This window comes from Palaemon carinicauda, chromosome 17 (genome assembly GCF_036898095.1).
Source record: "Palaemon carinicauda isolate YSFRI2023 chromosome 17, ASM3689809v2, whole genome shotgun sequence".
NCBI lineage: Eukaryota > Metazoa > Arthropoda > Malacostraca > Decapoda > Palaemonidae > Palaemon > Palaemon carinicauda.
In genome coordinates, this window is record NC_090741.1 from 112379410 (window position 1) to 112394285 (window position 14876).

Consider the following 14876-nt stretch of genomic DNA (forward strand, 5'->3'; position numbering starts at 1 on the left):
CTAATTGGTAGGTTTGGGACTTGGCATTCGATTAATGATAAATTTTTTGCACATTTAAACGTGTTTCTTTCATATTTCAAATAAGCCATATATATTAATACATTAAAGTCTGGATTCTCTTAACGACCTTGGGATCAGAGCCCAAGGCGGAACCTCCCAAAGACTATGATATCGGACCGGCGGGGATTTGAACCCTCGCCAGGATATCTGTATGCCAGTGACCATACCATTCCGCCACGAAGAAAGATAAAAGTCAATGACAATTCTTCTATACATATAGCCTACCTGTCAAATTCAGGTTTTCTGTACTTAGAATTGAAATCAACCCATCTTCACCATCGTAGCTAATTGGTAGGTTTGGGACTTGGCATTCGATTAATGATAAATTTTTTGCACATTTAAACGTGTTTCTTTCATATTTCAAATAAGCCATATATATTAATACATTAAAGTCTGGATTCTCTTAACGACCTTGGGATCAGAGCCCAAGGCGGAACCTCCCAAAGACTATGATATCGGACCGGCGGGGATTTGAACCCTCGCCAGGATATATGTATGCCAGTGACCATACCATTCCGCCACGAAGAAAGATAAAAGTCAATGACAATTCTTCTATACATATAGCCTACCTGTCAAATTCAGGTTTTCTGTACTTAGAATTTAAATCAACCCATCTTCACCATCGTAGCTAATTGGTAGGTTTAGGACTTGGCATTCGATTAATGATAATTTTTTTTTTTGCACATTTAAACGTGTTTCTTTCATATTTCAAATAAGCCATATATATTAATACATTAAAGTCTGGATTCTCTTAACGACCTTGGGATCAGAGCCCAAGGCGGAACCTCCCAAAGACTATGATATCGGACCGGCGGGGATTTGAACCCTCGCCAGGATATATGTATGCCAGTGACCATACCATTCCGCCACGAAGAAAGATAAAAGTCAATGACAATTCTTCTATACATATAGCCTACCTGTCAAATTCAGGTTTTCTGTACTTAGAATTGAAATCAACCCATCTTCACCATCGTAGCTAATTGGTAGGTTTGGGACTTGGCATTCGATTAATGATAAATTTTTTGCACATTTAAACGTGTTTCTTTCATATTTCAAATAAGCCATATATATTAATACATTAAAGTCTGGATTCTCTTAACGACCTTGGGATCAGAGCCCAAGGCGGAACCTCCCAAAGACTATGATATCGGACCGGGATATGGTATGGTCACTGGCATACAGATATCCTGGCGAGGGTTCAAATCCCCGCCGGTCCGATATCATAGTCTTTGGGAGGTTCCTCCTTGGGCTCTGATCCCAAGGTCGTTAAGAGAATCCAGACTTTAATGTATTAATATATATGGCTTATTTGAAATATGAAAGAAACACGTTTAAATGTGCAAAAAATTTATCATTAATCGAATGCCAAGTCCCAAACATACCAATTAGCTACGATGGTGAAGATGGGTTGATTTCAATTCTAAGTACTGAAAACCTGAATTTGACAGGTAGGCTATATGTATAGAAGAATTGTCATTGACTTTTATCTTTCTTCGTGGCGGAATGGTATGGTCACTGGCATACAGATATCCTGGCGAGGGTTCAAATCCCCGCCGGTCCGATATCATAGTCTTTGGGAGGTTCCGCCTTGGGCTCTGACCCCAAGGTCGTTAAGAGAATCCAGACTTTAATGTATTAATATATATGGCTTATTTGAAATATGAAAGAAACACATTTAAATGTGCAAAAAATTTATCAATAATCGAATGCCAAGTCCCAAACCTACCAATTAGCTACGATGGTGAAGATGGGTTGATTTCAATTCTAAGTACAGAAAACCTGAATTTGACAGGTAGGCTATATGTATAGAAGAATTGTCATTGACTTTTATCTTTCTTCGTGGCGGAATGGTATGGTCACTGGCATACAGATATCCTGGCGAGGGTTCAAATCCCCGCCGGTCCGATATCATAGTCTTTGGGAGGTTCTGCCTTGGGCTCTGACCCCAAGGTCGTTAAGAGAATCCAGACTTTAATGTATTAATATATATGGCTTATTTGAAATATGAAAGAAACACGTTTAAATGTGCAAAAAATTTATCATTAATCGAATGCCAAGTCCCAAACCTACCAATTAGCAACGATGGTGAAGATGGGTTGATTTCAATTCTAAGTACAGAAAACCTGAATTTGACAGGTAGGCTATATGTATAGAAGAATTGTCATTGACTTTTATCTTTCTTCGTGGCGGAATGGTATGGTCACTGGCATACAGATATCCTGGCGAGGGTTCAAATCCCCGCCGGTCCGATATCATAGTCTTTGGGAGGTTCCGCCTTGGGCTCTGATCCGAAGGTCGTTAAGAGAATCCAGACTTTAATGTATTAATATATATGGCTTATTTGAAATATGAAAGAAACACATTTAAATGTGCAAAAAATTTATCATTAATCGAATGCCAAGTCCCAAACCTACCAATTAGCTACGATGGTGAAGATGGGTTGATTTCAATTCTAAGTACAGAAAACCTGAATTTGACAGGTAGGCTATATGTATAGAAGAATTGTCATTGACTTTTATCTTTCTTCGTGGCGGAATGGTATGGTCACTGGCATACAGATATCCTGGCGAGGGTTCAAATCCCCGCCGGTCCGATATCATATTCTTTGGGAGGTTCCGCCTTGGGCTCTGATCCCAAGGTCGTTAAGAGAATCCAGACTTTAATGTATTAATATATATGGCTTATTTGAAATATATATATATATATATATATATATATATATATATATATATATATATATATATACATAAATACATACACATACACATACATATACATACACATACATATATACATATATATACATATACATATATACATCAATATATACTTCAATGTAAATGTAGCATTTAAGAGTAAAAATACAATAAAAACAGCCTTAACAAAGAATTCTCCTGACATTACCAAGGGATATGTGTATATCGTATTCCATGCAATGCTTGTGAAAAATACTATATTGGTCAAACTGGTAAAGCCCTAGAAAAGAGAATTGAACAACATAAGAAAAGTGTCAGGTATGCTCAAGATAATAATGCACTCTTTGCCCACGTTAGAGATAAAAGTCACCCTATTAATTGGTCAGGTGCAAAGAAATTGGTTCATTCAAATCACTTAGTAGAAAGAAACATCATAGAGTCCAGTTTCATAAAAGAAACCTTTGAAAACAACTTGAATATTGGTCATGGAATGTATAAACTCGACGCCTTTATATGTAAAGAGATTTGTAAGCTATATAAAAAAACATTAAACCACTTAATGTAGAATTGAATGTATTGTGAATAATTAACGTCGGTGTGAAATTAATATTTAGACCTAAGCTACCATTCATTAAAGGAAACAATTATTTTATATAGTATGCATAAGTATATTGGCACTATATAGTGTTATGCTAGATATAAGTATTGATATATACATGATTATATGTTTATGATATTAATGTTGTATACATATAAGTATATATGCATATGTATGTATGTGTATATATGTATATATGTATATATGTATGTGTATATATATGTATATATGTATGTGTATGTATATGTATGTGTATTTGTATGTATTTATGTATATGTATATGTATTTGTATCTGTATGTATGTATATGTATGTATATATGTATATATATATATATATATATATGTGTGTGTGTATATATATATATGTATATATATTTGTATGTTTGTGTATGTTTTGCTTATGTATTTATATAGATAAGGCTACCGCATTGACATATAAATAACTGTACTGAAAGTAAAATAAGAAGAAAACAAGAATATACCCGCCACTAGAAATGACCCTTTTTAGCAGGTGTCTAACGAGCTTGCGGACTCCTCCTACTCAACACCTGAGTCAAGCCCAGGTAGCGGGTAAGGGAGTGTCATTGTTCTCTAAATCTCTATATGTATGTTCGTACTTTTGCTTTCCCTATAAATTGTAAGAAACCTCTCTCAATAAATCAGTCTTCTGAGGAAGTATCACGAAACTAGTCAGGACTTAAGTGTATATTCCGTATTTTCATTTTCCCTGTGGTTCTTCTGCATATATATATATATATATATATACAGTGAGCCCCCGCTACTTCGTGGTTCGACCATCGCGGATTCACGACTTTGCGGACTTTTTTCATTACGTATGTATATATTATAAAAGTAATATATCGCATCTTTTTCATGAATCTTTTGTATGTATACGTAGTACTGCATCCAATAATATTCTTAGTTGCAAAAATTACATCTCGAATAAACGTATATATCCTACAACAAAACAAGCGTAAAATAGCACACGTAAAGCATATATAGTACCTTATATTCGAATTTGTAACTACTACGTAGTATGTAAGACGGACTGTGATTGGTTCCAGTGCTGATAGATGACGAATTAGATCCCAAGTTTTGTAATCTAGCCTGTGATTGGTGTTTTGACCGCTTCTCCGATCCGCAGCAGCTTGGCTTTTCTCTGACCAGTAGCATCTTCTCGCGGCCACTTTGTTTGCCGCTCTTTCGCCGGGTAGATGCTGCTACGTTACTGTGTAACTTTAAACTGTGCTGTGCGTGACTGTTTGAAGTTGAACTTTTTGTTGAACTTTCTGTTTAACCCCTACCATGGCTCCCAAGCGTTCAATGGCTCCCAAGCGTTCAATGGCTCCCAAGCGTTCTGCTTCTACTAAGGCTGGTAGTGAGCCTAAACGCCACCGAAAAATGATGACGATTGCTGAGAAGGTGACACTTCTCGATATGTTGAAAGAAGGCAGAAGTTACGCGGCCGCAGCCCGCCATTTTGGAGTGAACGAATCCACCGTTCGCTACATTAAGAAGGACGATGCGAACAGTAGAAAGACAGCTGCCATCACCTTTAGCAGATCAGCGAAGCGAGTGGTTACCGCTCGTAATGAAACAATCATCCGTATGGAAGGTGCTTAGGCAATCTGGATTGCCGACTTCCAGAAGAAGAACATAGCCTTGGATACGAACACCATCCGTACCAAGGCTTGGGGTTTGTATGAGAATTTTGCGGCAAAGAACCTCAAGACGACGATGGCGACCATGCTGAAGAAGACGAAGATGATATACTAGATGAACCTCAAGCAGGGACATCCACTGATTCCCAGCCTCAGAAACGTTTTAATGCCAGCAAAGGATGGTTTCGCGAAGTTTCAGAAACGCTTCCCTGCATGGCGAGGTTGCTTCCGCTGACACTACCGCTGCAGAAACTTACGCGCATGAGACATTTAAGAACATTATCACTGAAGGTGGATACAAGCCCGAACAAGTGTTTAATATGGATGAGACCGGCTTTTTTGGAAGAGAATGCCGTCGCGAACTTTCCTGTTAAAAAAAGAAGCCAAAGCCTCTGGCTTTGAAGCATTCAAAGATCGTGTTACCATCGTGATGTGTGGCAATGCTGCTGGATTTTTTCTAAAGCCGGGGCTTATTTAAAAATAAAAAAACCCTCGCGCTTTGAAAAATAAAAATAAGAATTTCCTTCCCGTGTACTGGATGCATAATCCAAAAGCATAGATTACGAAGATGCTGACCTCCAACTGGTTCCACTAGTGTTATATCCCGCAAGTCAGTAAATATCTCTTAGAGAAGGGCTTGCCATTTAAGATCCTTCTCCTTATGGATAACGCCGGTGGACACGCAACTGATTTGTCGCATGAGGGCATTCAGGTTAAGTTCCTGCCACCCAACACAACGTCATTAATTCAACCGATGAACCAGGGGGTTATCAGGGCGTTCAAGGCCCTCTACATGAAGAATACCTTGGCGGACCTCGTTGCGTGTGTGGATGCTGCCCAAGATGATGAGGATGAACCATTCAATTTGAAGGCGTACTGGCGGAAGTACACAATAGCCACGTGCCTGAAGAACATCAAGAAGGCACTGAAAGAAATGAAATCTGCTACTGTTAATGCAAGCTGGAAGAAGTTGTAGCCCCAGATTGCTTACGATGACAAGAGATTTACACCTGCTGAGATTCAACGCTCTGCAATACGGAAATCTGTGCAGTTGGCTGCAATAATTGGAGGTGACGGGTTTGGCGACATGACGACTGAAGACGTCGACGAGTTGTTGGACTGCCATTCCCAGCCGCTAACTGATGCAGACCTCGAAGACCTGACTAAATCGGCCAGTGAAGAAGACAGTGAAACCCAGGAAGAGCCCCAAGAAATTGTCGAAGAAACGGGCTTAACATTAGAACGGCTTGCCAAGCTCTGCAACCTTGCGAAGGAGTTGAGAGAATTGTCGCAAGAGTGGGACGAGGATATGGTTCGTTCTATGCAATTCTGACACAAATTCGATGAAGACATGACTCCCTACAGGATGCTCTTCGAGCGAAAAAAAGAAGCGGCGGCAGCAACTTCCGATCATAATGTTCTTCCAGCCTCGCAAAAAAGAGCCAGTTCCTCCTGCTACTATACCTTAGGAAGAAATTGAAGAAGTGTCCCAGGAAGAAGTTGAAGAGGTGTCCCAGGAAAAGACACCTCCATCTGAAGAGACGTAAAATACTATCAATGGCTGCACAGTAGAAGACATCATTTTCTTCATCATCATCATTTCTACTGTGCAGCAAATTCATAGCCATCATCATTCAAGTTTTTCTTCAACTTCTTTCGTGGTGAGTACAGTAACAATCTTTATTTTTTATACCACTTTAATATTCTAACATTTTAATATTTGTGCCTGTTTTAGTTTAGGGTACTGTAGTACATGCATTAAGTGTTCTGTACATTAAAGGGTAGTTTGTTAACAGTACTACATAAAGGGGAGGTTTTAAAAGGCTGAATATACAAAATAAATAAATACGTAAATATGGTGTCCCTACTTTGCGGATTTTCAGCTATCGCGGCCGTGTTTGGAACCTATCTACCGCGATAAACGAGGGTTCACTGTATGTCTATATATATATATATATATATATATGTATATATATATATATATATATATATATCTATATGTATATATATAATTGTTTGTGTGTGTGTATCTGTGTGTATAAAGCCAAAAAACATCCATATCAATATTTTCTTATATTTCTCTATATTTTAATGGCTTTGACATGTTTTTGTTGTTGTCAATTGCATTTTCTCTTTTGTACAGAGACACCTTTCCTCCTTCGATCCAAATTGATGAGTTTGACGAGTCAAACGTAAGAATATGGAAGATGTTCAGGGAAGCCATTCAGCCTCTTTATTCCAAGATCCTTTGCTGGGTTAATCCGGGTTATAACCCAGCAATGGCCTTCAAAGACTACCTCGTAAGCCAAGGGGTTAACATCATTGAAGTCGAGAAGAGTCTTAATAATAATCAACGGGATAAGTTCATGAATCCTTCATCACACGATACATGGGACATAACTCTGTTTCATGTGCTTCTTCAGTTTTCTAAATGTTTAGCTGGAAAAAATAACGAAAAGTGGCACAAACAAAATGGGTCCGACCCAGAATTGTCATTAACACATTTGAAGAATAAAAGAAATGAAACAGCCCACAATCCAAAGATAAAAAAAGAGAATGTTCTGATATGATAGATACAGTATATGAACTTACAATGAAAATTCAAGAGGGCTTGAAACTTGTCGTTCTCCGGGATGTAGTAAACACTGAGGATAAAGAAGAAATCGGAAGAGAAATCGACAGAGTTTTTGATAATACCCGACAGAAGATCGAAGAGATAGGAAAAGGAGGTATAGGGGCCGAGGTTTTTGATGAATATCAAAGGGAAATTGACTTCACCAAAAAGATGATGTTATTGGAAGAAGGAGGTTTCCCTTATTTGAAGAAGAGTCTTGAAAAAATTAAAAGCATTAATCCTCTCAACCTGATAACAGGAACCTCTTCTAACCCCAACATACCAGTAGAAAAGATCTACACAGAAATGAAGCTAGAAGGGGAAAGTGGCCCCTGTAGTGTTCCTATAGAGGAGATACTGAATCACGTACCTCATTATGATCCTAGTCGACTCTTACTGATCAAGGGAATGGCAGGTATGGGGAAAACCACACTGGTCAAGAAGATCAATTCTGACTGGCTCAGTAAGAAGGACGACATCAAAGGCCTTAATGACTTTGACATACTTTTGTATGTAGAATGCAGGGAATCCACTGAATCTTTTAAAGACTTGTTAGTGGCGTCTTTTGGAGACGTTCACCAGAAATTTCAAGATAATGAAATTATTGATGTGTGTTTGGCTTACAAGTGTCTTCTTATCATAGATGGGTATGATGAGTTGAATGATAAATCATCAAAATTATTCCTAGATGTTGTGACACTGAAGAAATCCCGCAAAATTAATGTTATTGTGACAACCAGACCTGAATTTGAGAAGAGATTCAACAATCAGGTGAAATCTGATTACACAACTGTGTCTACAATTAGTCTTGAGGGAATTCCAAAGGAGAAGAGAGAAGAGTTTGTATGCAAGTATTATGCAGTATTGGGGTCAGCCAATTCTCCTCTGCAATCATTAGATGAACTGTTACAGTATCTGAGGAAAACAATGCACATTATGCATGAGTTGTGGGGACTACCCTTAAATCTCACTCTTGTAACAATTCTGTGGATGATGAAACCAGAGGTTATAAGCAACATCACCACTGAAGCTGAACTCTACTGGCAATTTTACCTTTTGTCTCTCTCTAAGTTAATGGAGCGTTTGGCGAAACACCGGGTCACAGCTCACTTACCACCAAGTATCTTAAACATAAGAGTTGAGCAGTTTATTGAAAAACTATGTTGTGAATCATTCAGAACATTACAAAATGATGAAATCAATATTCCAAAATCCACCATCAATTATTTATCCAAGTTTTGTTATCATTTGGGATTGCCAGCCGAAGAGCTAACAGGCGCCTTCCTGAAAAAAGTGACCACTTCTCAAGGCTCCTTTCATCACAGTTTCCCGCATAAAGGGATAATGGAATTCATGGCAGCTCTGTCTTTCCGTAGGAAAGTGACAAACCAATGCTGGGACCACTCTGTAAACACAGCCACACTTACAAAGACATTTGGAAGTCATCATGGAGGGAGTCTCCCTGAAAACCTTCACAAATATCAAAATATGCTGATTCAGATGATCAGCCTATTCCATATGGGTGACGGAGACGAGATGGTGTCAGAAGATGCCAAGATTGAGGCACTGGAACTCCTAGTAAGGTCGGGAGTGAACGGCAAAGACTCAGTGCTAAAAGTCTTGAAGAATATCAAATGTGATCATTCTTCTTCAAGATGGATAGCTCAGAGGTTCGAGTTGTTTGATGGGGTAACCATAATTGAAGATCATACAATTGATGCGTACATTGCCCTCCTTAGAGCCACGGATCCCCCTCTCCCAAACACAGAGAAAATTAAAATCACAATAAACCTTAATGACACTGATGGGTTAGTTCAACTGCAAAGACAACTTTGCAAGCATCTCATCAACCCATCAAGAATAAATCTAAATAACCATTTCAAAGGAGAGTCAGAGCCGACCGTAGAAGAGAGAGAGTCAATCAAGAATCTACTCACCAAAGAGTAAGTTATTATTATTATTATTAGAGAGAGAGAGAGAGAGAGAGAGAGAGAGAGAGAGAGAGAGAGAGAAAAATTCATAATATTTCCCGTAACAATCAACTTGAGTCTTGTTAACAATATATTTTATATTGTCAGTATCATCATTATCATCATTGTCACAATTTGTCTCATAATAAGTCGGCTAAACATAAAAATGTCCCACTTTTCATTTCTCATTTTTTTTCTTATATTATTTTCCATATTTTACGAAATTATTCGTTTTTACTTTTCGTTTTTGTTGCCAGCATCATCATCTTCATCATCATCATCATCATAATCACATCTTCATCAACTTGATAATAAAATTTCCAATCAAATCCAATAACTATTTCTTTGTTTTCTTTTCTTCTCTTTGGAACAGTTGTAAGGAATACGAAGGCATCTGGGACCCAACGTTCCAAATCCCTCCACATATTGGATTACTCCATGTCAGGCTTCAGGACCATCCCAGCCTCGACGCCTTTTGTCAATCTTTGGAAAAGACAAAACAGATTAGTTATTTAAGTAAGTATTAGTAATATGATTTTCTCTGTTCATTTCCTCCGAGGGACATTACAATACCTCGCCTCCTTCCCCTCATCCTTATCCTGTCATTCAGCCTGTTAATATCATTATCAATATTATTGTTAACATCATTATTATCATCATTATTACTGTATAGATGTAGAACATTATATTTAGAGGTCTCAATCAGGTTTTATTTCCACAAAAAGAAAAATATTGTTTTCATCTGATTTTAAGTTGATTTAAAAGCTTTCGAGGTTAACTTTTAATTTCTTTCTTTCCATATATTAAAAGGAAATGTCTCATTTTCATGGTGTTGATTTCATTAATAATGATATATTATGATTGTAATGAATAGGAAACTAATATTGGCACCAGTCTCAGTCAGTCAAACGCGTCTCCTCCTGACTCCGCCTCCTTCCTGCCTGATTGGTTCTCTAGAAGGATGTGAGCGGAGTTATCCGAACAGGAAAACCAATCGGCAAAAGGAATGTGAAAAAAATTGAAGTCGAGTTGTTATTGACTGAGGTGATTTAGATTGTGCATAATGTGAGGATTTTATGAGGAGACTTGTGACATACCTTATGCGAGCCGCTGGAATGCTCGCATGCACACACACAAACACATTGACTCCCACACCCACACGCACACGCACACACATTAATGCAACCTCAGTTACCTCACAGACAGACTGGCAGACATAACTCTGCTGTGTTTAGTTCTTTTGCCTCTAAATTCGTTGTTGCAGTTATTATTATTCCCATTTGACCTTTTCCTTTTGAATCTTAAGAAAGAAACAGAAAATGTTCAGTTTGATTATCATTTTTCTCAACGTTCTTCTTCTTCTTCTTCTCCTTTCTCTTTCAGTTATTCGCTTCAGTGTCAACGACGTCAGCAGCGTCAGTCGCCCCATCCCTTTCTTGGAGAAGGATCCAATTGCCTTTGTCGTAGTCAGCGACGTCAAGGAAGAAGGCATCGAGAAGGTTGGGGACATCCTTCGGACATTGCAACCACAGGATGCAAGGAGGTGAGGAGACATCATTCCTTAAGAGAGAGAGAGAGAGAGAGAGAGAGAGAGAGTACTATTATGGTATATATATATATATATATATATAAAGAGAGAGAGAGAGAGAGAGAGAGAGAGAGAGAGTACTATTATGGTATATATATATATATATATATATATCTATATATATATATATATATATACTGTATTTATATATGTGTGTATGTGTGTGAATGAACTTGTCCATCTGAACCAAAAAAAAAAATAACAATACAAGAATAAAATAATGGATAAATGTGGGTGACATCATTTCTTTCTTCTTTTTTTTTTAATTTCTTTTCATTTATTCCTTTCCTTCTGCTCAACAGGTCGTTCTTTACAATCCGGTTTCTTCCGTGTTCCCCGAGGAGGACGAGGAGCCCTGAGGACATCCTCAGGCTCCTCGCCTCCTTGAAGGGAGTTAGGGTGAGAGCAAGCATCGTGCTCCCAGGAGATGAACGACCAGATGACGAAGCCTTACGCAGAGAGATGGATCTTAAGGCAAAGGAATCCACCGGATGTAGAGATGATGTTTTTTGGTGAGTTTGCTTCTTCTTTTTATACTTCTTCATAGGTGTTGTACGATCTCTCTCTCTCTCTCTCTCTCTCTCTCTCTCTCTCTCTCTCTCTCTCTCTCCATCAACGTTCCAAACCTTTCAGCGTGTGATGAGTCAGGAAAAATAAACTGTATTCACTATAGGACTAGTTTCAAAATTATATTTCTTTAAGATTTGGCTTTTGCTTATATATATATATATATATATATATACATATATATATATATATACATATATATATATATATATATATATATATCTGATTATTCTGTTCATTAACATTTGGTCAAATTATCTAACTAAGTGTGTTTGCACCTCAGTATTTCATATTCCCTTCAATTATCTCCTCACTGTCTTTAACTCTCATCATATTCTTCTTCTGCATTTCCTTTATTATCATTATTACTTCTTTCCATAATGAATAGAATAATTGAATAATCCTCGCCTATGTTAAAATATTATTAGCTTTTACGTTTATTCACTGAATTTATCCAAAGTCTTTTTCTTAATAACGTTGTCTTCTTTGCTCTTCAGGAACAATTACTTTTGATAAGAAAAGCTGGGGAAGAAGAAGAAGAAGAAGAAGAAGAAGAAGAAGAAAAAGTTCATCAGAGACATTTCTTCAACTACTGATGGTTTTTATCTCACTCTAAATTCATTTCACCAAATTCTAATTCATTATCACAATATACCCCTAAATGGTTAAAATGGTGTTACAATACCAATTTGGGACTCATGTTAATCTCTCTCTCTCTCTCTCTCTCTCTCTCTCTCTCTATCTCTCTCTCTCTCTCTCTCTCTCTCTCTGACTCATATCATGCAACAAAAAAGAAATGAGAAAAAGGGATCTTAAACCTTTTCAGACAGGTGGGTTCTTTGTGAAATCTCTTATTCTGTATTTGATTAGTTTTGACATTAAAGTAAAAGTATCAGAAAGTATATCTTTTTCATGTTAAAAAGAACCAGTTTTTTCTGATAAGGAATGATATTGTTATAGTTAATCAATTTAGTTTTGCAATTAAGAATCAAAGTAAAGGATTATCACATTAAGCTTTCTATTGCAGAGATTTGATCTTTTGTAAAACGCTTGAACTTTGTAATGGCCTCATATATTGATGCTGTTTCCTATTGCAGATCAGATGAACTGAAAGAGCAGAAGACTGACTAACTGACTGACTAATGCACAGGGTTACAGTTCTTCGTCATTTGTTCGACCGAAGAGAGGCTTATATGTTAGGCCAGCGCCCGTCGGACCCATGAAATGATATTCTTATTAGAAAATGAAGGAAGGCTGAACTGCAGCTGACATTGGAGAAGAGAATAATAAGATGAGGTAGGATTTTCAGGGTAAGAGTTTTGAGTTACTGTTTTTGATGTATTGTATGAAATGAGTATGATAAGGAGTTACTTCTTTTAATCAATTTAATGAAAATCTAAGATTTGTTGTTACTGCTCGTAATGAAAGGAATAGCAGGAGTAATATTTTAAGTTATTTTTTTTTAATAAATTGAATGAGAAGAGTAACGTTAATATTTATTTCTTTTATTCATATTGAATATAAATTTCCAAAAATATGATACAATTAGACATTTTGGAATATTTTCATTTGTTGCACAAATCAATATAAATTTGGACTGTAAAAGGTAAGGTTTTCTACTCAATCAGCGTTAAACAAGAAGAGGTAAAATAGGTCACGCATGGGTCACTTGTTCTCATGCACACAGACAGACAGAAGGAATGGGAGGAAAACAGGAGTAATAATTAGCAAACATCAGCAATATTTGAAACTTGTATGCTTCTTGGCTGTTTTCAATTAGTTAATTTTCACAAATAGAAGTAAATATTGTTTCTGGTATTTCGGGCAATCTGCTATTGTCTTTATATAATAATTTAAAAAAGTACCTCCTTGTAATGGTTTTAAGGCATTACATTCATATCACTAATTCTCACATCTCCTTTATTTTACTAATTTTTCATCAGGCAATTCGGTCCATGCAAAATCATATTTATCACAATTAAATAATTTTCGGTGAACTTACTTATAAAAAGTTTTTGTACAACTTCTATCTTGCAGTTAATATTATATGATAACGAATATTTCTGCTCCGCCACTACAGATTCATATTTATTCAATTGATCCATTTTGTTTTGCAATAAAAAATCTGAGTGAAGATATATCACAACAAGATTTCTATTGCCGACTTTCTATCTTTTGTATAGCACTTACATTTTGTAATGGGCTCGTATATTGATGTTATTTCCTTTTTACAGATCAGATGAACTGGTAGAACTGAACATTGTCTGACTGACTGATTGACTTATTGACTGATTGACTGACTGACTGACTGGTGCACAGGGATATTGGCCACTGTCATCTGTTGGACTCAAGAGAAACTGATATGTTAGACTAGCGTCACTCAGACCCATTGAGTCTACTTCTGATGAGAAGAGAAGGAACACAGAACTGAGACGGACAAAAAGATGAGGTAGGATTTAAAAAAAAAAAAAATAGGATTTACTACTCTAAATGAATTGAAGAAAAAATAAATAAAATCTGAATTTATTGTTCGTAATGAATTAAATGGAAAGAGTAAAATTACCTTCCGTTCGGTAACTCTTGCAAAAGTTTTCCATATTGTCATTTTTATTGATACTATCATTGTTTAGATTACTATTTTTTATGATAAATAAACATTTCTTTGATAATTTACTACCTTAGACCTATATTAGAACCTTTTTTATATTCCAGTACTTTCTTCTATTTAGCTTAGGGTTTTCAAACATTCAACTCCTGTCTTTAGAAAATAACTGTTAAAATACCTCTTTTAAATAATTTCATCATATGGATATCACTTACCTAATTTCTCTTCAGGCATTAAGCAAGATGCATTAAACATATATATATATATATATATATATATATATATATATATATATATATATATATATATATATATATACAAAAGATTAATTCTATGTTTATTGGATGTTTTCAGGAGAATTATTTGTTGAGCTTCTTTTGGTAAATTCCACCATTTCTTCCAATGGCACTTGCATCAGCCCTCTGGTGACAGGTCATTCTTATATAACTTCTTTTCTCGTTTTCTATTTGGGAGTCTAAGCAGTGTGCATCCAGCCAGTATTTACGCAGGAGTAGT

At 36.6% G+C, this 14876-nt stretch overlaps 1 protein-coding gene across 1 annotated transcript; it reads left to right on the forward strand.

Moving 5' to 3' along the window:
* Window positions 1–8457: 8457 nt before the first annotated feature.
* Window positions 8458–12494, forward strand: LOC137656164 (uncharacterized). Its single transcript, XM_068390339.1, has 5 exons — window positions 8458–9573; window positions 9974–10116; window positions 10984–11143; window positions 11491–11700; window positions 12253–12494. Exons 1-5 carry the CDS (start codon window positions 8558–8560, stop codon window positions 12266–12268), a joined length of 1545 nt encoding a protein of 514 aa, XP_068246440.1. The 5' UTR covers window positions 8458–8557; the 3' UTR covers window positions 12269–12494.
* The last annotated feature ends 2382 nt before the right edge of the window (window positions 12495–14876 follow it).

What these genes read in the sequence shown, in the direction of transcription:
- LOC137656164 (XM_068390339.1), top strand. Translation starts at nt 8,558, where the DNA reads ATGCACATTATGCATGAGTTGTGGGGACTACCCTTAAATCTCACTCTT. An exon ending in AAAACAGATTAGTTATTTAA is followed by an intron (nt 10,117 to 10,983) that starts GTAAGTATTAGT and finishes TTTCTCTTTCAG; the next exon opens with TTATTCGCTTCAGTGTCAAC. An exon ending in CAACCACAGGATGCAAGGAG is followed by an intron (nt 11,144 to 11,490) that starts GTGAGGAGACAT and finishes TCTGCTCAACAG; the next exon opens with GTCGTTCTTTACAATCCGGT.